A 23,465-nucleotide genomic window follows, 5' to 3' on the forward strand; every position below is an offset into this window, starting at 1 on the left:
TTTTTCTGAAACAGAATACTCCCTACATTATGTTTAAACTCGCCTAAAAATTCTTTTTAACCCACATACTCAAAATAATGTTCTCTAAGGTGCAGGAAGCTTTTTCTCCTGAGCACAATAGGAATATGTTGAATCTCTTGAAAACAGTTTCTGTTTTTCAAACACCTTTTCTTTTTCAGCATAGATAATTAACGCCTTCTTCACAGTGCTTGGTGCCCTTGATACATCTGTTACCTTTGACAGATCCTTTCTGTTTGCCACCTCTTCCTAACATGCTTCCAATATTTTCAGCACAAAATAGCTTTGTACCTTTGATGTTGGTTGTATACGGGCTCAATTAAATAAGAAAGCTGCTGACAGAATGGTGTAGAGTTGAAGCTTTGTTTCTGTAAAGATTTTGTCCTTGGTCACTTATCTTCAGTTTTTTCTGCAAAATGTTTAACTTCTTTTAGACAAGGTTGTTAAGACATGCAGTTTTATCTGGAGCTGTGTTTGTTTTCACTTTTTATGTGGGGATGTAGGTAAAGGGGACAGAGCTGTGCTCTGCAGCAGCAGCCTTAAGCAGCAAAAGCCCTTCCCACTGGTGAGGGTGTCTTTAAAACATGCCTTTCTGGAAGTTTCTGGAATATTTAGAAGCATTCTGGCAATGCAGCTGTTCATTACCACCCCCTAGTTGCTGGTGGATGGCATCTTGTATTTGAGCTGAGGAGCCCAGCTTTGTGTACAAAGGGCTGTTGGGGCTGTTCAGATGGGCCCTTGGGTCACTGAGCTGTGGCAGTGGCTGCACTGTGTCTCTGCTAGTAGAGGGCAGTGACATTAAACCCCTTTTTGAGGTTTTCCATAGTGGCTCCTCTGTAGCCCCACAGCGTGGTAGTGCCCAAAGGCAACAGCTGTAGAGACCCTTTGCAGACAAGGTTTTATGTTCCTCAGTTTTCAAGGCGGGGAATTAAAATGAAATCGCAGTGTTGGAACAAGAGAGCAAAAAATACAAATGGATTAGAAAAGATGCAGTCACAATACTTAAATAAAAGACTTACTGGTGGCAGCAATTGTTACTGCTTATGTCACATGGTATAATGACAGTTTTTCAAGATTTCCCACATATTAGAATGCATGAGGTTGGAATTTTGTTTTTATGATACCTAGCACTCCTTTCATAAGGGAAATTAAATAGCAACTGCTCCGAGATTTTGGGTTATGTACAACAGTCATTTTGATCTCTACATTGTCAAACAAATAAATATCAAAAGCATTTTTAGTGCAGTTACTCTGTTTCATGCAGTGTTCTGGTGTGAAAAAACTAATTGCATGTTACACATCTTTTGCATATATATATGAAAAACAGTATGATAGGAAAATAGAAAAGAATTTGAATATATGCTTACAGAGGGAAAACGTGCATGGGTATGTGTGTGTTTATATATATCTTGCCTGTTACATCTTCTAATGAGAAGAGCAGATGAGCATTTTACTGCAATGAATTTACTGGTGATCCACTATTGATAAGGGACCTGTGGAGCAGTAAGTTGTGACAGAGTTGTAAGGGATGGGAGGGTGCCCACAGATAGGAGATTCTCCTTCAGTGAAGGTGCACTGAGCAGAGATGTACACAGTCTCTAATGTCAGTTTCTCTGGGAATTGTAATGTTTGTTTCCTGGTGCAAACCTAAATATTTTTGAACTTTTCTGTCTTCTGACTTAATAGAAATTGCCCCATAGCACACCATTTTTTTTCTCCTGAGGTGCTCCTGATATGTCTAATTCTGTTGTAAGTATTATATCTCACAAGGCTGATTCTTGCTACTTTTAGTTAGCTAATATTTTCTTCTTAGGATTGACCTTGTTCCCAGGATTTTGCAAATTATTTGCAAAGGGGGACTAAACCAGCAGGTCGGTCAATAGCACATCCAGCAATGTGTGTTGGACTCAATGATGGAGATGTGAAAGTTTGTTTTGTTTTGTTTTAGGTTTTTTGTTTTGTTTCATTTCGGTTTGGGGTTTTTTTGTTTTTTGTTTGTTTGTTTTAGTGGGTTTTTTTGTTTGTTTTCTTTTTTGGTTGGTTTTTGGTTTTGTTTTTTTTTAATTGTTGTAAATCAGCTTACCCAAAAGCATTGACATTTTAAAAAAATTTAAAAAAATACGATCAGGACAGATCTGTTCCACTAACCGGGTTTTAAGAACATGATACATCATTGTGTTTTATCTCAAACACTGGCTGACCAAGAACAGAGCTGCTTTAGCGAGCTACGTCCTTGAGCCGCTGTGTTGTCTGTACATGCTAATAAGGAGAATGAGGAGAATTAATAAGCAATTTGAGCTACAGAATAGTTTCTTGAAACATCTTTTCAAGCCTTTTTAACACAAAGTAGCACACAAAGTTGCTCTATCATTTAAAGAGGAATCATTTTGTTACTTATTTTCTATTTTTCGACCTAAAAGTTGTGGCTTCAAAAATTAGAACGTTGTTCTTTATTACTGCTAGACCCAGTGAGCTGAGAGATAAATGACTGATACTACAAAGAAGGAGCAATAAATGAAAGGGAAAGCCTAAGAAAAAGGGGATGCCAGATTTAATGAATAATTACCGTGAACTGGGTCACATGGTTTCTAGTTTTTACATAGGTCAAACTGTGAGGCGATAGCATTTACTTAGCTGAAAGGCCTGAGTAAGTAGTCTCAACAGCCTTTGTGTAGAAAGTGAGGAAATTTCAGCTGATTTATCCTTAATTCATGAGATTTATACTATGTGACATTCACACCTTTATTACAGGCATAGATTCAGGGTCATAACAAAGGTGTGTCTTTGGTGTATTTATTCAAGGATTGCCCAGGGAACATGTCCAATGCTCACTTACAGACCTGAAACTTAGGCTGAAGTACGTTGCAATTAAAAATAAAATGATTGCAATTAAAAAGAAATAAAACTGGTGGCAGGTAGCAGAGAAAAGAGGGAAGGAAGAGTTGTTGCAGTTACCGAAGTTTATTATCATAGCTCAGTGGACATTTAAAGCTGTGTACATCCTCAGTAAATCCTTGAAAACTGCCAGAAACTAGTGTGGGTCACGTAGGTTTGTCCCTGCTCCAATGAGAAGGACAATGATTTGCCACAGTTACTGAATCCTAATTACTTGAAAAGGATGGCAAAGGGAGATGTTAAAGCTAGTTAAACTGGATTTCATAAAGATATTAATGACTATAGCTGTATTAATCTTCAAAATAAACTAAGGACTTTGAAAAATGAAAACTGAATTAATTTCATATCACCTTCGTTTAAAAGATGAGTTCGGAGCTGGTGGTGTGTGAGTGGGTGGGCTGATGGGAAAACCTTAAACACTGAAAATCTACACTAGAAAAGGATTATGAGGGTGTATCTGCACCAATACAGCATCCTCAGTGTTCCATGCTAGCCAGGCTATTTCCTATGGGCAGCTCAGCAAGATTGATATTTGGAAATAGTAATTGTAGTTATGTTTGCATTGCTCTGCACCTGGGCTAATGAGACCCACTGAGTTGTTGCAACTACAGAGCCTCTCCCTCCCCAGGAGTGGAAAAAGTCACCAAGTCCTGCATAAGTCAAAGGACAGAAATGGGTACAAGACCATGCTGTTTGAATTGGACACTGTGACACGGTTTTGTCTTGGCATGATTGAGCAAGAAGTGCACCCCAACAGCAAGAAGGTGATTTGGAAGTAGTAATTCAAGAGGATGCACCTGTCTTTCCTCATTCTTTTCAGATTTTGTTATTACGGGGAAGAGAGATCTTTCTAAACTGATTGATCGTTACCAAACAGGGAAAACAAAAGTATTGCAAAATGCAGGTATTAACTTACACATTTGTTTTGTTTTGAACATATTTTAGAAGAGCCAGAGGCATACCTTTTTAGTAAGCAGGCAGTTGGCGAAAACCCTCTAGGTATCAGAGAAGCCCTGTGCTATAATTTTCCTAGAATAATAATGTCAAACAAATGACAATAGAAAGCCTATAAAATTTGCAGCCAGCTGGGCAAATTCTCATGTGTGAAGCACAGAAACTGTAAGTGCCCGTATAAAATATTTTGTCTTGATCAGAACTGCTCCAGTCTACTGCGTCCCTTGTCAGAGTAGCTGTATCCCCCTCACCTGCCAGCTGCAAGTAGTGGCTCCATTGGGTGAGCTCTGAGGAGCTCCAGCCCAAGTCTCAGAGCAGCATTAAGTGTGCTGCATTGGAAGTTTTTGGCTGGGTAGTTAAATGTAGATTGATGATCCTTCTCAACATTAATGTCAACAGGATATTACATGGGAGTCAGCATGCATCAGAAATTATTATTAGTGCTTATTTTCAGATTCCCCCGAACAGGGTGGAGAGGGCTTTTGTAACCCATGTCTTTTGTGAGTTAGTTTTTTTGTCCTTGTGTACTTGGTATTTCATATTCTGTTGTTTGGATAACAGTCTGGGCATTAAGCATGTCTGTAATTCCTCCTCTTAAATGAATATTCCACTTCCCATGACTCCTGCTTAGTTTCACCTAATCCTATCTCAAACAATGTCATGATAAGCCGAGAAAGACCTGGGCTGAGCTGAGGACTGAACCAATGCTGAATATGGCTTTGAAGAAGACCAAATTAACAATAATCCATGTGTTATTTGATCACTAGGTTGTACAACTTTGTTCCAAAAAGGCCGTGTTCAGCATTGCGCCTCAAGGGTTCTATCTGTGTTTCAACTCCTTTTTTCTTTGACAAGGAAGTAAAAATGACTGTGTGTAATTTACTGTAAGTCTCTTGGTCGCGATGCAATATTCTTTGTCGAACTGGGTCTGTATGAGTCATTTATTGAGAAGCAAAATAGAACTACTGACAAAGTTTCATTACTTCTGACAAAAGGAGACTCAAGGCTACTCCCCATCTTGTTTCAGGGTACTGTACATGTTAGTCGTTGGATCCTTCAGGCTGACATGACTTTTGTGAATTCTTTCATCTTATAAAAAATACTAAATGCTATTCTATTTGACTGTTAAATCATAGATTACTACATAAGCAGTAGTGGTCTTGGCCATAGCTGCCCATTTTGGAGTCTGTGTAAGTTACGCAGGGAGGTGGCAAGTTCACCTTGTCATGCACTGGGGAGGTTTCTGGACCCCATCCTGGCCATTCCAGAAGGCTGTGCTTGGACTGGAAGCGGCAGTGGGGAGCAGGTTGTAGGAAGGGTCAGTTGCCCCAGGCAGGACAGGAATGCTTCAGTTGTGGGATACTCCTGCTTAAACCATAATTGTGTCTCATATAATTGATCCACAGTGTATGGTTAATGCACACACTCCCTAGAATACAACCCCTTCATTTACCCCTTACCATTTACAATAGCCTTCTAGCCCAGAATTGCAGGATACTGCAAGTGTGGTTTGTTCATTAGAAGCAAAAAGGCTGTTTGGTTCTTCAGATAAATTGAAAAAAAAACAACCAAGGAACAGTGACCAAAAATTGCTTTTACATAGAAATTAAATACAGGTCAAACAGCATTCAACTGCAGCACTGTATTTTGAGGAGCGGGAAGTGTGGACTGGAAAAGAGATTCAAAGCAGTACCTAGGGGAAAGCTGATGTATCTGGTACTGATATAAATATGTACATGAAATCAACAGTGCTTCATTTAAGAGTCAATCACTTTTTAGTGATGCAGTGAATTTTTCACTGCAAAAGAAAAACACTCCACCTATCCAAGATATTTACATGTGTACACACTCAGAACAGCCAGCTAAAATAGAAAATGTTTAGCTGCCACAAATAGGTATATAATGGGAAGTTCTTAATTAGCACCAGATTATCTTAAAGCAATAATGAATGTTTTGTTTGGTTTTTATGTATTGAAATGGAAGGCACATATTCTGAAGGCAATTAAGAGAAAAATGGTGCTTGCCTGATTCTTAAGGTAATGTTCTCTTGGGGTGGTGTGGTTGCTGATTGAAGTACACGAGCATTCCCGCTAGAGGGGGGTCCACTCAGCCTAAGCTGTAATGCATTTTGGTGCTCTTTTTTTTTTTTTTTTTAAGGTCAGCATGAGGAAAACCTCATGTTCCACATTTTGTTTCAGTCCTTTATGTTGTGTATCTTATGGGGTCAGCAGTTACTTGTCTCTTAGTTAGCTTGTCTTTATACAAGGAGGTGAAAATCTAGTGCCCTGTTAAACACCGTCATAACAAAGAATAAGAGACTGTTTCATTGTATCATCTGCAAGGTGAGGACAATTATTTATCACAGAAGCGGTGTGATCATTCCTGAAAAAGTAGAAGCAGCTTTATCAGACCTGCTCAATAACATTTTTAATTAGAATTGTTATCTGTCTTCAAGCCATTTTACTATCTCTGTGATCTTTATGTTTCTAAGCATAAAAGAAAATATTTCTATATGTAAAAGAGACTAAGAGTATGTTAAACCAACTTAAACTTTTGCTTTGCTCTTTAATGTCGCAGTTTGTTCTTCCTCTTAGTTTCTTGGTGAAAAGAAGGATTGGGTTTTCACATGTGTTGGTCATTGTGCCATGTTAATTAATGTGTTTTGGAGCTGTGGCAGTTGTGAGCATTCTCTTGGCCCTGAGGAGCAGCTTCCTTAGCAGAGCCCAGGTGTTGACAATATGCCTGTGCTCTGCATGTGAGGTGGCCTCTCTGCACATGAAGTGGCAGAGGCCAAACTAAAACTCTGCCCAGTCTGTGCTGGGTTGGTGCAGGGTTTCCATGTCATCCCATCCATGTTGTGCTTCTGTGGGGCAGGGGACGGGCAGCCCTGGATAGGCTCAGTGGGGCTGTCCAACCAGCTGGAACCCTTGGGAAGGAGAGGGACAGCAGGGCAAGGGAGGCAAAGTGTACTGGGGCTGGCAAGGCATCAGAAACTCTGGTGGATTCAAGGAGGAAGTCAAGGAAGGACTCTGTAGCACAAAGAAGGCTCCATTTTTTCCCTAGGGAATCTCCACAATAGAAATGTAGCAGTAATAAGCATACTCTCTCTACAACTACCTGGAAGGTAGAACAACTGAGGTTGTAGCCAGGTGGGGATCAACCTCTTCTCCCAGGCATCAAGTGACAGGACAGAAGGATATAGCCTCAAGCTCCGCTAGGTGAAGTCCAGGTTGGACAACATGGAGAATTGCTTTGTTGAAAGGGTGGTCAGGTATTGGAATGGGCTGCTCAGGAAGGTGGTGGAATCACTGTTCCTGGAAGTGTTTAAGAAACAACTGGGCATGGCACTTGCTGCTATGGTCTCGTTGACATGGTTGTGCTCCATCAAAGGTTGGACTTGACGATCTTGGAATTCTTTTCCAACATTTATGATTCTGTGATTAAAGGGACTGGAAATAGCATCTGGGATATGTGACTACATAATACTGGATAGAGAAAACTGAGTGAGTTTGAAGAAGTTTTTGGAGTCTATCTAGTAGTGGTAGCTGGATGCTGTATGAAAACAGTAACCCTAGTGAAAATGAGCATTCACACTTCACAGGTGTACCGCATTAACCCTAACCAAGATGCTTCTGATAGTGGAATGACTTTTTTCAGAAGCCACCTGAGCATCTGAGTAGGGCACTGTATTGTGACAAGCAGTCATATAGTTATTTCCAATCCAATGGCTGATTATTCTTTTTGGCCCTGGGCAAGTCACTTAACCCTCTGTCTGTTTCTTCATCTGTAAAATATATTATGGATATTTATCAGTCTCACCAGGACTGATTGTTTAATATTTATAAAGTGCCTAAAGGATTAGAAGCTTAATATAAGGAGCTAATATGTATCATATCATTTTAGATTGATTTTATTTACTTGGATTTTTTTTCCTACCTCCTATTGAATGAGATGCTATTTTGTAGCCTCTTACTGTCATTCCTAATTAGCTGGACAGGTCACAATTGGTTAACTCCAGGTTCATTCTCTTCATTTATTCCTGGTTCCTATGAATGCTTTATCTCCCTCCCGCTTTTTTTTTTTTTTCTCCTCCCTTTTTTAATTTAGAGATGAAGAAATACCATATGTTGCTTGATCATGACATAAATATATTTAAGTGCTACCATCATTGTTAGTTTATCAGCCTTTCCATTATAAACCCTCTTTTTCAGGGGTTTATAACTCTGACATTATAACGTGCTTCGGGGTGAAACTTCACATTCATTTTTTCCCTCTTGATTTGCTTTAAATCCTTCACTCTTCTTAAGTTAAACTGGAGATTAGATACATTAGTTATAGCTATACCAGTTGTATAAATTATAATGCAGCAGTAGGCATTCTAAATAGGATGTAAATCAGAGAAATAGAGAATTTCCTAGTTGTTAAACTGTGAACCTGAGAGTAGAGATCTGGGATTCTTTCCATGACTGTGTTCCCGGCTTGGCGCGTAACTACTAAAAAATTGTTCAACCTCTTTCTGCCTCACTTTTCTCTCTCTATATTGGGATGATGACATTTCTGACTTCACTGGTGTATTGGGAAGTTTAATTAATTAGAATTCGTAAAGGACTGAGATTCTCAGGTGAAAGGTGCTGAAGAGCGAAGTATTTTTAAGGAGTCTAATGAAAAATCGGTGTGCGTGCTTTCCTGTGTCTGTTCCTGTTGTCGCAGAATAGCGTGTATCAACTCTAGAGCTGCGCAGTGTGTGGCAACCAGCAAGGGCTTTGATCTGGAGCATCACTTGATGAGCTGGCAGCTTGCTTTTCTCAGGCTCTCAAACATTTACTGTCTCTCTCAGCCGGTTGGTCTTGGCCTTTGCCAGGGGAGCTTGTGTTCCCTGAATTCCAGTTTTCAAACAGTTCTCTAGCGCAAGACAGGAGCCTGCAACCAAGACCTTGGCTTGGTTTTCTCTTACCAGAGTTTCCTTTTGTTGCTGTTCCACTTGGTGCTGGTGCAGAAGTACTCAGCCTGCTTAGAAGGTAACAGAAAGGGAAGAGGTCAGGTGTTTCCAGCTTTTCTTTGCAGGGACATACCATGGCAGGTCATTCTGGTTGTGCTCAGGCAGCGTTTTGGTGTACAGAGTCAAAACTCTGGATGGAGAAAAATGTTCTAGCTGTAGTACAGTAAGTTCAGGTACTCTTTATGTCATTCAGGTGGAGAAACCTTGTTTGTGTCATAAGGGATGCTGTCTTTCAAGGAAACTTGAGGAAACCTCACTTGATTTCTATTGTCATCTGTTAGTTTGGCACATCCTATCATGTGCAGGTTTCCTAGGGTTGATCCAGACTGGCATGTTCATTTACAGATCTCTTCTTTGCCTGGACTGTGGTGCTGTGCTCAGGAGAGAGAGGTTCTTGGTGGTGGCTAAATTTGAAATTATCTTTCTCCTTATAATTTCAGGTTGAAGTCTTGGCCTCCGAGGATGCTACATTTGGACACAAGGTGTGTAGTTTGGTGCAGTTTTGTTATAGAGGTCCCAACAATATGAATTGTTGGATGTGATGCCACAGAAAATGACAGTTTTCAACATGAGAACTGAGGATCCTGTGGCTTGCATCCATCAATTCAGAAACTTTCCCTTGTGTGTGGTAATCTGAGAACGGCACACAGGCCGTCTTAATCTTTTTCTTGGTATAAAACCTGTGAGCAAGTTTTACTTACAGAAACCCACATGGAAACATGTAAGGTCAGTAGTTAGCAGTAGTTTTTGAGACTGGACTTGCCCGAATGCTGAATTTGTTCTTTTTCCATAGATTTGCAACTCAGAAATTGTACTGGTTGTCTGCTTAGCAGTCTGCTGAGTAAGGCACTTTGTTCAGGCCCTTTTTCACCGAGCATCTTGAGTAGAAAGTGCTTCATTGAACAGCTGCATCACCCTGTGTTCGGTGTAGATCAGCATATAGCAAGCAATAGTGTGTGTTGGAGAGAAGACTTCAGACCTGCCCAGCTACGTGGATGGGCTGGGTCCTACTTAGTGCTCAAGTTTCTTTGGCCAGTGAGCATTGTGGTGATGACCACTGTTTTAACTGAGCACTAGTAGCAGATTATTTTAATCAAGGCAGATTGTGTGTGTGCTGTATCCAGTTATTCAGGAAGAGAGTGGATGGGGAAGGGGAAAAGGAGTAGTAGGCTAAGTCATGAGAGTGAAGAGTTTCCTGCTACTGGAGGCCCATATGCTGTGATGCTACTGCAGGTGAAAAAATAACAGTGCTGTTACTATTAAGGTAAAAAGGAAAAGCAATAAAATATTAAGTAAGTTCTCCAGGTTTATTTGGAATACAATAAGCAAAATTAGCTAGCAGGGAAGAAAAATACTTTAGAAGTATGTAAATATTCATGATGCCAGAATTTACACTGTGTCTGTATTGTACATTTTTATGTTGATACGTGATAAAGTGATTTCAATAAATTATTAGAAAACAAACAGAGCTATTCTGGTATTATTTCAAGTATATAATGTATGGTAGTCTGCAGTATTTTCTGATTTTTATTTAATACCCAGCAAGCATACAGAATATTCATTGAATATTTAATAAACCTGGAGGGTCAGCTCTTGTGAGCTCATCTCCATAATCCTTCAGACTAGGTGGGTAAAAAGAAATATTACTGATGATTATTGTCGCCACTCACTCTTAGAGCTAAAAAAAAGCACTGTGGAGGAGGCTTCTAAGTTTTTATCATGGGTAGATTCACAAGGTGTTTTTATGTCTTGTCATCCTGATGGACATCCTTTGAAACTCCTTTTGATTGCAAAAACTTTTAAGAGTTTTCTGTTGCTAAGGTTCAGTCTTAAAACACTGAATCAGTACTGTTGCCAGTTCTAAACATCAATGTCCAGAGTCCCAAGCATCTTCTTTCCTAAAATTCATCTTCAGAACCATCAGGATCTTTTAAGCTCTCTTATAATAGTATCTTTATGTTATGTAGTGAACTGTCTATGTCTAGGAATGTCATGTATTTTTTATCAATCAAAAAGAAAGCTAAATGTATCATCCAAAACTTGTTAATTTCAGAATTTATTTTTGCTGTCTATTTAGAGGTGCTGCAAAAGCACTTTTCCCTTCTCTCCTTTACGAGATGCTTTCTTTACTGTCTGTCTCAATGACAAATAAATGCTAGTGTCTCTGTTACATTAACAGATGAGTTGGTATGCCAACAGAGAATGTGTATAAGCAAAAGTTTTAAAATGAAAAATAGTTAATTTTGTAAACTAGAAAGTAAGTTCCTAGAAAGTAAATACCAGTTAATACGGTTGAGAAGGATGTAATGTTAAAGATTTGCACCATGCAATGCTTTTCTTGGTACCTGCTTCTAGCCTGAATTTTCCTCCAGGGCTGTTGTAGACTGTTAAGGAGAGCTATCTTTTTTGGGTTTGGGTGTAGCATATGTCTCAAGCATAGCTTGAAACATTGTAGGGGCCCTTCTGTATGCAAGAGCAGAAGCATAGTTTGCTGCAGGGGATGACTTCTTTTGATTGCATCAATTCCACCTATCCTTAGATGCCACTTAGTTTTAGGCTGTTGACAGGCTGTGTTGCCTGTAGATACATACAAGAAAAGTGTCTTTCAAAAAAGGATATTTGTAGGCTACTGAAAGAATGTTATTCTTAAATTCTCCATTATTTCAGTCTCATGGTAAATAGGCATACTGGCAGCAAATGGGGCTGTTTCCCAGGAAAAGGTTCTGAACGAGATATCAGAACATAGTTCAGCTTTGCTGTAGTTGTCATTGGCATAGTGAAGATTTGGCTGATGTAGTGTGCCTCTTGAATGGTTGAGTCTTGGGTGATGATCATCATCCTCGTGAGTGTTTGTAGAAATCAGCTACAGGATGCTTTTCATCCAAGATATGCATATTGATTTAGACAAAATAATTCTTATTTTAGAGAATAAAATGAAAACAGAAGAAATTGTATCAAACTGTCAAATACCTAGGGAAAAGGCACCTTGACGTACCAAATCCTATCTTTACTCCTTAAGCATGGAACAGGTGTGAACCATTAATAGTCGTCCTTAAAAATGTTTCCTCCTCCTCAACATTTTAATAAGTAAACAGTCTTCCCCAAACAAATGTAGGACATAAGACATTTATTAGAGTAAAAATTACATTTAAACATTAACTGATTCTCATTTTATGCATGTATGAAACTAGTACTGTTTTAAAAGGCCATAAAAATTGAAGCACATTTTCAATCAGTTAAAAAAAAATTGTCGTTTGATAAGTATAAATATGTACAGACTTGATTGCATTGCTGTCCAAAGCTTTCTTTTGGTTGAATAGAAGGAAGTAAATCTTAGTTTCTATGCAACTAATTTTACAGGAGGAGGAAGCTGTTAGTGTGCTGTAACAGCTTTTTCAAAGATGGTACACGTGGTGTTCAGTTTAATTTACACATTGATTTGTGTGTGTACTTGAATGCATGTTTGTTTTTAAAGAAGAAAAAACCTTCCAGCTTTTGACTGGTTCTTTTGTTTCCATATTTAGAAGGGTTGTGATATGGTTACATATGGAGAGATGTAGAGGGAATGACCACGTAGAAAATCATGAACAGCTGATAGATGATCTAGGGCAGGCTTAACAATTATGCCTGGTTTTTCAAATTCTGCTGAGGATAAACTTACATATATAATAAGTTCCTTCAAAACTGTAGTTGCTAAGAAAGTAACATAGAAAAAGAGTGAATAGATGGAGCGATATCTGCCTGAGTCTGCAGTCAGCACACAGGAATGTATTTCAAAGTTGGAAACTCTTTGAGTCCCATTAATCTTACTAAAGCCTAATGATGACGTGTAAAATACTAACAGTACCAATTTATTTTGCATTTATTTTAGCTGAGTAGGAAGTTATATTTTAGCAGATGGGACCAGTGTTCACAGATGGCAGAGAAAATAGGAGGAATACAAAGATGTGAAAAAGAAAGAAAAAGAAAATAGGATGCCTAGCACAGAAGTAAAAGGTAAAATGTTTAACCATTTGGAATGATGCTGATTTAAAGACCAAGGCAATGAACAAATCAAAATAGGTGTGTGGGAGTTTTTAAAATCCTCCTAAGAGATTCAGATGCTCAATTTCCATTAGAACCTTTTTATCCCTGAGGTAGAATTGAAAATCTTAGTCTGAAAGGTTAGTTATTATATAAAGATTAAGCCCACATTTTATTGTTGTAGGAGCTGCATGTTGGTATCAGTTGGAATTACAGTGTCAAATGCAGTAGCACATGCTTCATACAGGCTGCAAATGGTGTCTGGCCCTATCTAGAGAACAGAATGCCTGACTTTCTAAATGCCTGTGCTGGGTTTACTCTCCCTCCCTTTCCCTGAGGGTTTTACTGTCAGCATCCACCTGACCCAAATAACGTAGGGTAGGAGAGGCTTCACTCGGCTAAGCCTGGTGAGATCAGCTGGCGCACATGTCCCAGCCTGTCTGTGACTCTGGAGTGCCATAAGCCGTGTTGGCAGCGCTGGCCGCAGAGCCCGCCCTCCGCTGCTAATGCCGAGGTGCAGTGATCCCAGCTTAGTGCTGCATTAATATAAATAAGTTTGTTAATGGCAGTCCAGCAGCTACATGTCAGAAGGATCACAAGTTTGTGCAACAGGAAAAGAGACACTTCTGTTCCCACAGTGGGGGAGCTCCACCAAGAACAGGACTCTCTTATTTGGTAGTGAGCTTTAATCCTTCTATTGTGTGTCGTTTTAAGCTGTGTTGTGATGTAATTGGCTTAATCATTACTATTATGTTGCTTTGCACAAGTTAAGATTGTAATTTGACATATGGAAATAAATGGCAACTGGATTAGTGATTTGCAGGTGTCATTTAAAAACGGGGCAGGGAAGAAAGCCTTTCATATTTTGTAAGTGGCATGTTTGCTAATGTACAGAGGCAGAATTAACCACAAAACTGCATCTCATACTTCACCTGGAGCAAGCTTCACCTGTTCTTTTCTGGGACTGTGTGCTGCTGGGGTTGAGGAAAAAGCATCTCATTCCCGATGGATGTGCTCACTGTAGGAGTGATTTTATGTTTCTTTTGTGGAAGACAAATACAGGAGTAGAGCTTTCTCTTTGATCGAGAAATCAGCATAATGGAGAGACAGCTCTATCAAAGAAATACAGCAAGGATGGTATTTCTGATGTGGATGTGTCTGTATGGTGGAGCTTCCAGTATTGTTCCTGGAACAAGCTGTATTTTTGTTTTATGACACAACATAAAGTGATGACCTTGTCTCCATAATTTAGTAACTCTGGAAGTTGTTTAGAGAGTCTATTCCTAAGTCTTTTAAAGTATGTGCTGCTGGACTGCATTTTTAAAATGTTCTTTCTCTGATACAGGATACATGTTCTTAGAAAGAATCTAATGTTCTCAGGACTAAAATATTTTTCCTCCCAAACATACTACTTTTACTTGAGTGTATTAAGGTGGTTTTCGTGTTGCTTTGGTGGGTGAGTGTTGGGCAGAGTGAGGAGGTTCATGCTTTTAGGGGAGAGGTTTTACTTTCCTCCACCTTGTAGATGCTGCATTATTGCAACAATCAGCACATCATGGTGCATCTTCCGTAGTCTACTTGTTTTCATATCCCACATAGCAGAAGTTCAAATCCCGAGGGTAAATTGAGCTGCACAGTGTAGCTATGTGTCAGCTTCCTGGTTTGAAGCACAGGACATCAAAGGGAATACATTTTGTGGCTGACTGTGAGTTATGACTTTGCAAACCTAGGAAGAAACTGTTGTTCTTGCAGTATCTGTAACAGAACCCTTGAGCTATGAGGTAGAGATAGCATGAGATAAAATTGAGAGACATGTTCTCAAGAGACATTTTTATTTTTTTATTCTTTGTTAATGTATTAGCTTGATTGCAATAAAATAGTACTTCTTGGAAAGAAAAAAATAACCAATTGAAAGAGAAGGAAAAGTAGACATAAAAAATTATTCTCTTCTCTTGCTTGCCTTGTTTAAGACAGCTTTCTTTTGTTAAAGGCTGTAAGCGGCCTTTGCTCCTGCCATCTGGTGGTTGCTAATAACAGTTGCATCTTCAAAGCCAAATTAAATTGTTTTAAAGCCAATTAATCCTTTTCAGAAGAGAATGTTTTCAAGGGTCAGAATTGTCTCTGTCTTGATGTGTTGACACTTGGATTGTCTGTGTGTGCTTAGTATATGGGAAAATATAGAGAAATGAGTCTTCATTTACATCTGTCTCTGCACTGTTGACTTAGATAGGAACCTGGGAGTTGTAAATAAGTTTTCGGATTTATTTAGCTTAGAAAAAATAGATATTCTTATTAACCTCCAGTAAATTCTGTTTTGCTACTCATAGGAGAGTTAGAATTGCATGTTTCCTCGGTTCTGTTTTTAATTTCTTTGTGGACTTGTTTCACCTGACTAAAAGGATTTTCCAACCTGTTTTCTTTGACTCATTGTTAAAGTTGTGTTTTCGGGTTGCTGAAGTCTCCTGAGTGCCCTCTGTGTTGAGGATTTTCCAGGAGCAGAGAATGGCATTATAGCAGGGAATAAGGTGCTCTTTTTATATTCTTAGGGACTGCTTACAGATGTATCAAAGTGTTTTGAAGTACTTATGACTAAGTAGTTGAACAGGTTTCTTTCTGAGCAATGTGTGCATATCACTGCTATGCTATTTGTGACAGTCCAAGAAAATACAAAACTGAGAAATTGTGATCACGTTTTACAAATTTCACCTCCATAATCAATAGTTCTTAATGTCTGGCAAGTTTAGTCCCAATAAATACCTCTGTGGTTTGTGGGATTTTCCCCCCCAATTAGTTTTATACAAATTAAGAGGTGCACCAAGAGATGTATGGCTGTAAGTTCATTTCCATCCATCGTAGAGTCCTAACTGTGGTCCAGCTGTGTCCTGAGTGCTGCAGGCAGTAGAGGAGGGTGCCTAACCACCATGAGCATGGAGGGTGATTCCAAACAACACCCACTGGTAGTGCCCCACTCCTCACAACTTTGTCCTGCTTCTTGTATGGAGAGAATTTTAAAGCTCTCTGGGAGGATGGAAAAAAGTGCAGGCTTCCAGGAGATTGTGATGCCTCCTTCTGCAGTGGAGGTGGATCTGCACAATTCTGTAACAATCCTGCATAAACAAGAAAAGACAAAATGGTACACGGAGTAGGAGAAAAAAAGCTGTGTTAGCTGAGAAGCCCCACTTGTCAGAAAGTCAAGATTGGCTGCATAAATGGTGTAGTAAGAGTTGGTTCTCTCTTCCTTGTGCCCTACGCCCTTACTCCTGTAGTCTGAGGAAAGACAAGGCAAGGTGAGGCTTTTGGGAGGACCTGGCTCCTGTGGAAGTGTCCCACTGTGCGTGTAGCATGTCAGACTTTCTTGGATATTTCCTTTTTTGTTCTCTTGTCAGTGATCCAAGCTAGCCATAAATACATGTTTAATGTTCCTTTTCAGCATGAAGCATCTCATGGTGCTTGCAGAATAAATACTGATGGCCTCAGGGTTAGGCTTAGGCAGTTTACATGAGTATGTGGTAACATTTATTTTACAAAGCTCCCAAGCACTCTGTGGCAAGCTGGAGTGAGCACAGATGGTAAACGTGCCTTCCTCAGCACCCTTGAACATTATTGGCCTGTGGTTGGCCCCGTGCCCTGCAACCAGCTGGGATTAGTGCTAAGAAAACGTAAACTGCTGTCTTTCTTCCTACATCATCTTTACTTTTGGACATATATAAATGTGATAAACAGCCTTCCTCTCCAGCACTGCATGATTTAGGTTATCAAGGTGTGGATGTGGCCACATTTTGGATTTTGAAATGAACTTAAAGACTTTCTGACAGTAGCAGTGTCAGAAGATCTTGTCAGAAGATGTGTATGCAGTTCAAAGCAACTGTTAGGTATTTGCTCAAGTGATGTCTGTAAATAAGAATCATGGAATGGTTTGGGTTGGAAAGAACTTTAAAGATCAACCCTCCTGTCATGGACATGAATACCTTTTAATTATATCAGGTTGCTCAGAGCTCCATCCAAACTGGCCTTGAACACTTCCAGAAATGGGACATCCACAGTCTCTCTGGGCAACCTGTTCCAGTGCTTCACCACCCTCACAGTAAAGGCTTGGCAACTAATTTTGCATTTCTGATTGATGAGTATCCTTCTTTGGGCAGTCCTATGCCCGTTTAGATTTTCACTATATGAACTGCTGCAACACTGAACCATTTAGCTTTTGTGGTGGCACCGGTGGCAGCAGCAGCAGCAGCAGTCCATATTTTCCCCTGCTGCTTTTATGTAGAGGCAGTCTGTAATATGGTTTTTCCTTTCCAAACTCCATAGAAATGCCAGAAGAGTGCAAAATTTGGTACTGCTTTCATGGTGGGAATACACATCTCCTTGAGTGTTTGAACCCACCCTTTAACACCAGTCACTACATCACAGCGACTTAAGTTACTACCAGAGAAAAAGAATTTATTTTCTCAGTCTTCCTTCTGTTACTCATTAAATTTTAACTGGTGGGTGCACTCAGGCAGCCTGAGTCTGGTGTGCCTGAGCTGTCTGGCTGGGTGTGCTGCTCAGCATCCTCCCTCGCTCAGCTGCCTCCTGTTGACATGTAAACGGGGGTGACTCCTGCCTGATCAGGCGGGTCCTTTACAGCTCCGTGTGGCCCCTTTGATTTACACTGCTGGTTTGAACTTGGAGGGAGTATCAGGTTTACCAAGTCATCTAACAGTCAGAACACAAAGTTTGCTTGTAAATACCTGCACATTTTAAATAAATGTTGAGGCAGGTGGTCTCTTTGTTTAGGGATGGGAAGAGAGCAGTTCAAAATATTTGCACATAGTTTGCTGTTCTTCCTTGATGAGGTAAGCAAGTTAGACCAGATTTCTTTCTCTTCTGTAAATTCTACCTGATTGTACAACTGGTGGGACCAGAACTGTGCCCTCCAGCAACCAAAACCAAAACTTGCTACAGAAAGCTTGCTCCCACTCAGACTGGGACTTAAAACAAAAAAAAAACACAACAAAGATTTATTTTTTTAATAAAGCTGCTGTTAATGTGTTTGCCCTTTTTTTAGTAGTATAAAATTTTTTAGCACCATGAAATACAGATATAGGAAAATATTCAGATTTGTGCTATGTGGCTGCTTCCCCTGATTTCAGAATTGGCTTGTTTTAACTAATACTAGGTTTGAGGAATAGGAATTGCAGAGAGGAGCGTGAGAAAGTTGTTGAGTAGACAGATGTGATTTAGGTTTTCATTTCCCCTGGTTTTTTTCCTGAGACAAGGACAGGTGTGTATCATCGTTCAGAGCTGTGCTTTGCTGGAAAAAGTGCTGTTGACATATTGCAGATTTCGAGAGGAAAAAACAATAATGCAAAATCTTGGGCTCTTTACTGAACATGTATTTCTTTTACAGAAGACATAATTTTTTCAAATTTGAAGCTTCAATTATTTTGCTTTGCTTTTTAAGAATTTCTTCTTGTCAGACAGTGTTTTCTAGTGAATTGGAATATTGATGGATAATTTTATTTAATTAGAATGACAACTGGGGAATCTTGTTTTTCAAGGTCATTCCTTTGATTTTCTTGGTGAACAGTTAATTATAGAGGGTCTTCATATTTTTTGTATAGGAGGATCAAGATTACAGATAATTTTGGTATGATTTTCATACTGTTGCAGTGCTTTACATTGTTTTATACTATACATGTGAGTTATTGTGACAGATTTCTAGTGTAACAATCGTTCCATGTGTTTTGTGATTTCACTGCTAAATCCTTGCATACAACAGACAAATTTACAGTCTCTTTATTAAAACTTGCCTTGCCATTTTAATCTGAAGCAAAATAAGCATTATTTGTGTAGTTCAATTTAACATGACTGTCTGTTTTCATTCCATCATGCAGTTCCAACCCCCCCTTCCTAAGATCTGTTTGAATCTCCCCAAGCCTCCTGCAGAACTTCCTTGTGTCAGAACTGATGTACTGATTACCTTGTACATGTAATCTAGATCTAGGGTGTTTTACAACTTCAGTCCTTGTGCAAGTGCTATGCTCCAGTGGAGGGATGTACACCTTAAAATTATCTGTGGGAAGAGCAGTTAGAATACATGATAGCTTAAAAATTAATAAATGTATTTTAAGAAGTGAGATAACTGCTGTTTATGAAGGAAAGCAATGAAGTAAATCATGTGGAACTAGTTTTTGTTGCATCGAAGTAACTAAATACCATTATAGCACATATTATTCTGCAAAAGCTTTACAGTAATGTAGGTATGGCTGTTTATATGCTTATTAACTTGTAAGATTTTTTAGCTGTGGTGTGTGCAGAATGCTGCCAAGGTCAAAGTTGTTAAGCTTCCTCGAGTAGTACTGGGGGAAGGAATTATGTTAGGTAAGGCATTGGGGCTTTTTATTTAACTAACCCCTCTTTTTTTTTTTCCAGCAGCATTGTAGAAAAGGATCTTGAAGGAGAAATTAGGGGGTGCAGAGTTTGGAAACAGCATGGAATTAAGGAAATAGAATTAGAACTGCGTGGAACAAATGTTGAAGGTGATCACAGTACTCTTAGGATCCTATGTGTTGTCTGGCTCAGTTATAGAGAGGTTTGAAAAGTGAGAAGGAGAAGTTCAAACTTGATACAGTGAGCAAGGGAAAGCTAATGGAGCACATTAAAAATGCAGGCTGACCTACATATACTGTTGAATGGTGCCATGTGGTGTGCAGCTTTATATGGCAGGCTGCAGTGCCTTGTTGACCAGAATAAAAGCTAAAAAAGCTGGTGATAACACTGCATTGTTTACAAGTTAAAAGAGAAGATAGAACAATTGGGCTGTCCTGTTCTATTTCATAGGTGACCTCAAGAAAAACAATTTTTCAGCATAAAAGAAGCTATTGATTTCTGTTAAATGTATACATTTTTATTTTTTTTTTTAATTATAGAAATCACTTTTGAGGAATGGTCAAGGCCTCATTGCTACGAGTGTGTCTGATTTCTGCTCTCCCATTAAAGCTGCATGTACACAGAACCCTGGAAGAGGGAAAAAAGCTAATACTATGCTAAGAGTTAGTTGATCAGAGCTAAATTTTTCCTCTCTGGAATATGGTGATATTTGGAATAGAAAAGGATGACAGAATCCAGCCATTAATTTTATGGTACTTAGCTTCCAGATAAACTTGGAAGAAGTGTTTTAAGAGGTGTGAAAGTATCAGAAAATGTTAATAATGATATTATTTTTTAGGTAGTACTAAAATAACTTTTAGCTGCTGTTTAAAACTTGATGGTAAGTTATTAATGTTAGTACTGAGACAATTTCAACTTGGAATTATTATCTTATTTATAAATACCAACAAAAGCTTACAGAGGAAATGTTGACATCCCTATCTCCCGCCCCATTCTCCTGCCTTGCATCTGCCTTAGCTCTCCTTGAACTGTGTAAATGCAGGCATATATGATTGGTAAATTATATATTTTTATAGGACTAGGTGGTTTGAAATTGATTTTTTTTTCCTAGGGCTGTACGTTATAATGCATTTTCAATTGGTAGAATAATAATAAAAAAGTCTTGCATGTACCTGTGATGCATTTGATTCCTCCCTGCAGTGACTCATTGTGGATCTCTTACAGCTAAGTGCTTGTTCCTTGTGATCAGAGGAAAATGCTACACACCTTCTGCTTCGTGCCTATTAAATTCAAGTTTCTATTGTAGGCAGCATTACACAGCTATCTCTGAGAATTAAAGGGGGAAAAATATGAAGAACAGTAAGTGAAGTGAAAATTCAAAAAGCCACTTTTTTTACCCTCAGCCCTAATTCTGATTGTTAATGCATTTCTGTTCTCATGCTTTCTTCTTCTAAATTTACAAATTTTTCTTTTATTCAGAGCCCCAGCCTTTGGTACCGTGTTGAAATTATGACCATAATGATACTTGCTGTTTTCTGTCTTGTGGAACCTAAATGATGGATATCAACCTTTTTAATCCTGTTATGTTAAAGATAACATACAGTTCCTTTATCCATATCAGTATTTTGACTTTAAGAAGGGATTGTTTTCTCCAATTTTGTTATCATTTTCCCCCCTCACCTTTTTCATTCCCTGAGGGACTAGTCTGGAGAACAAAGTGTCCATGTTCCTGGGAACAGAAATAGATTGTTCCATTCATAATTTAGTGATCTATTTCTGTTTGGCAAAGTTAAGCACATGCTTAACTTCAGGTCTGTGATTAAATCTCACTGACTCCAGCCTGACTTAAATGCTTTGCAAAACTGTGACTTTTATTCCTATTTCACCATCACATCATTCCTTCTGTCTCATTGCTCTTGTTTTTCCCTTTTTTTTTTCCCCCCCTCCTCTGCCGTGCTGCAAGTTGACTGTGCTTAGTGTCAGCAGTTTATGTTCTGCATGTTTAATGAAGGCCATGGCTCAGCTCAGCATAGCCCTTCCCCTTACGCTAACAGAATTTTGATAAATGAGATTTCCTTGTGTGGAGAGCCAAGAGGAGGCTTTGATGGGAAAAGGCAGGGCATGAAATCAGCAGGTGTCAGGGTGTGCAAATCATAGGCGTTTTAAACCAAAAACAAAATAAAGTAGTTGTTATGACTAACTGTCTTCAAAATGTGTAGCTTCCTATGAAGCACAAAAAGGATTTAACAATACAGCAGCAAAACAAAAGTAGATTTGAAAAGCAGTAATCTGAGCCAACGTGTTCCTATCTTCCTCCTTGCTCTGTATTCCCTGTGCCTACCACCTCAATTGTCAAAGTATGCTATATGTAGGCAATTGAATTACAATAATCATTGCTGAGTTTAGCACGTGGAAATGTGTTTCAGTTGTAGTTTATATCCTGTGTTGATCCAAACCATGAGAAAAATCTATTTTATGCCCGCTCAGGTTATTGACTGCAATAGAGGGAACTAGTGATAGATAAAAAGAAAGTGCCAGCAGATACTGAAAGAAATCTTTTCAACTAAGGTGCACTTCTATGATCTTTCCTCCTTTCCTGTTTATATGTTCATTTTTCTGATACTGCTTGCTGCATTCTACCCTCCCACCTCTGTCCCACCTTTCCAGTCTTTCTCCTTCATGCAGATTTAGCTTGTTCAGTGATCGATTTCCCATTCAGGCTGTATTGCTGTGTAATTTTTTTTAAAATGGTTTTGTGTGCTAGCATGTGCCAGTGAGATATTGGATTGTTGAAACAGCATCAAATTCTTCACTGAAGATTATAATCTAACATAAATGATTCAAGGGCATAAATGGATCCTCCATGCCTAAAACTGGAGCTATTTTATTACCTTAACTAACATTTCATAGAAGTTTCTGCAGCTGTGGTGGATTAGCAATGAATTGTTTTTATTGTAGACATGAAGAGAAAGGACAGTTGGTATGGTTATAGTAATTAATAAATAGCATAGTTAATTACTCTGCTGGCTCTCCACTATGTTCAGAGATTAATTTAAATCAATTTGTGCTTGCTTCTATTAAAATACTCGAAACTGTATTTTTGTACATGCACACGGAAATATAATATATATGTAGACAAAGCCGTGTATAGACATATATATGTGAAATTTTATTTCTTATATATCTATGTTTAGTTACGTAGGCTTTTTTCTCTTTTTGTGGCAGGATTTATGCATGGTTTCAAAAGAGATAATTGCTGATCTTGTAATTTTTTCATAAGTTGGTTCATATCATAATTGGACACTAAATCTTCCTGTAATGTCTGCAGAAAGTTTTTCAGGATTTTCTGCTCTCCTCCAGTTGCTCTCCTTCCCTCCTGTCAGTCAGGTGCTGATGGGACCTTCCACAGCTGGAAGAAGCTCGGTGTGACTGCAGCACTCCTTCCTGCAGAAAGCCAGCACCAACCCCAGGTCCTCCAGCTGCTTCTGGGCTGTTGTTTTGTGCCTTTCATTTTTGTGCCAAAATGGCAGTCATGAGTTTGAAGTCAAAATACATGAACAGAGAATCGTGTGGATCACATTCCCATCAGGCAAATGTGTACACACACACACATTGTGGCACGGACCCAGCTGCTGGTAGTGATGTGCAGAACTATTTGGTTTGTAAATTACTTAGTCCACCACTCTTCCATTGGCTTTACCAGGGAGTCAGCATTATTTGAAGTAACTAGTGGGCTCTCATGTTTGTTTTTTCTCACAGCAAGTGAGAGGTGGGCTAAAAATAATTTTGGGATAGGACTGTGCAGAGAATGAAGTCAGTACTCCATGGCCCAGAGGGAGAAGAGTGTGGGGCAGATCCCTCTCTGATTTCAGAGGGATTGAGCTAGGACTTGAGGATGCTCTAAAATGCATCCTTCCTAGGAAGGAATGCATGGCCTCGTTTTTCTGGGTTGTGCTCATAGTGTTTTGAGATTAGTGGAGAGAAGCTGTGCATGGGTAATCTGCTACGATGGTATCGCCATCAGATTTGAAATACAAGGTCTTAGTAAAACAAAGAAAACCAGTGTTAAAAGGTAAAAAGAGAACTATGTCCTTTCCACATTTGAGAGTTAAACCCTATTTATTTTGCCTTAAATTATAGGGAGTTGGATAAAGACTGGTTACATTTTTTTAATCCCTGATCACTAATCTCCCAGTAAGTGAAG

The 23,465-nt window shown here is 39.1% G+C and overlaps 1 protein-coding gene across 6 annotated transcripts in view; it reads left to right on the forward strand.

Annotated features, from left to right (window-relative positions):
* The window catches only part of ARID1B (AT-rich interaction domain 1B), a 323,079-nt gene that overhangs the window by 170,240 nt on the left and 129,374 nt on the right, over window positions 1-23,465 (forward strand). For 3 of the 6 annotated variants that reach the window (XM_056486539.1, XM_056486541.1, XM_056486540.1), the window contains exon 5: window positions 9,307-9,348. The exons of the other annotated variants lie outside the window; for them this stretch is intronic. In XM_056486539.1, coding sequence (XP_056342514.1) covers window positions 9,307-9,348 — 42 coding nt within the window. The remainder of the gene's footprint in view (window positions 1-9,306; window positions 9,349-23,465) is intronic. 6 annotated transcript variants of the gene reach the window in all.

The sequence above is a fragment of the Oenanthe melanoleuca genome, chromosome 3, assembly GCF_029582105.1.
Source record: "Oenanthe melanoleuca isolate GR-GAL-2019-014 chromosome 3, OMel1.0, whole genome shotgun sequence".
Taxonomy (NCBI): Eukaryota; Metazoa; Chordata; class Aves; order Passeriformes; family Muscicapidae; genus Oenanthe; species Oenanthe melanoleuca.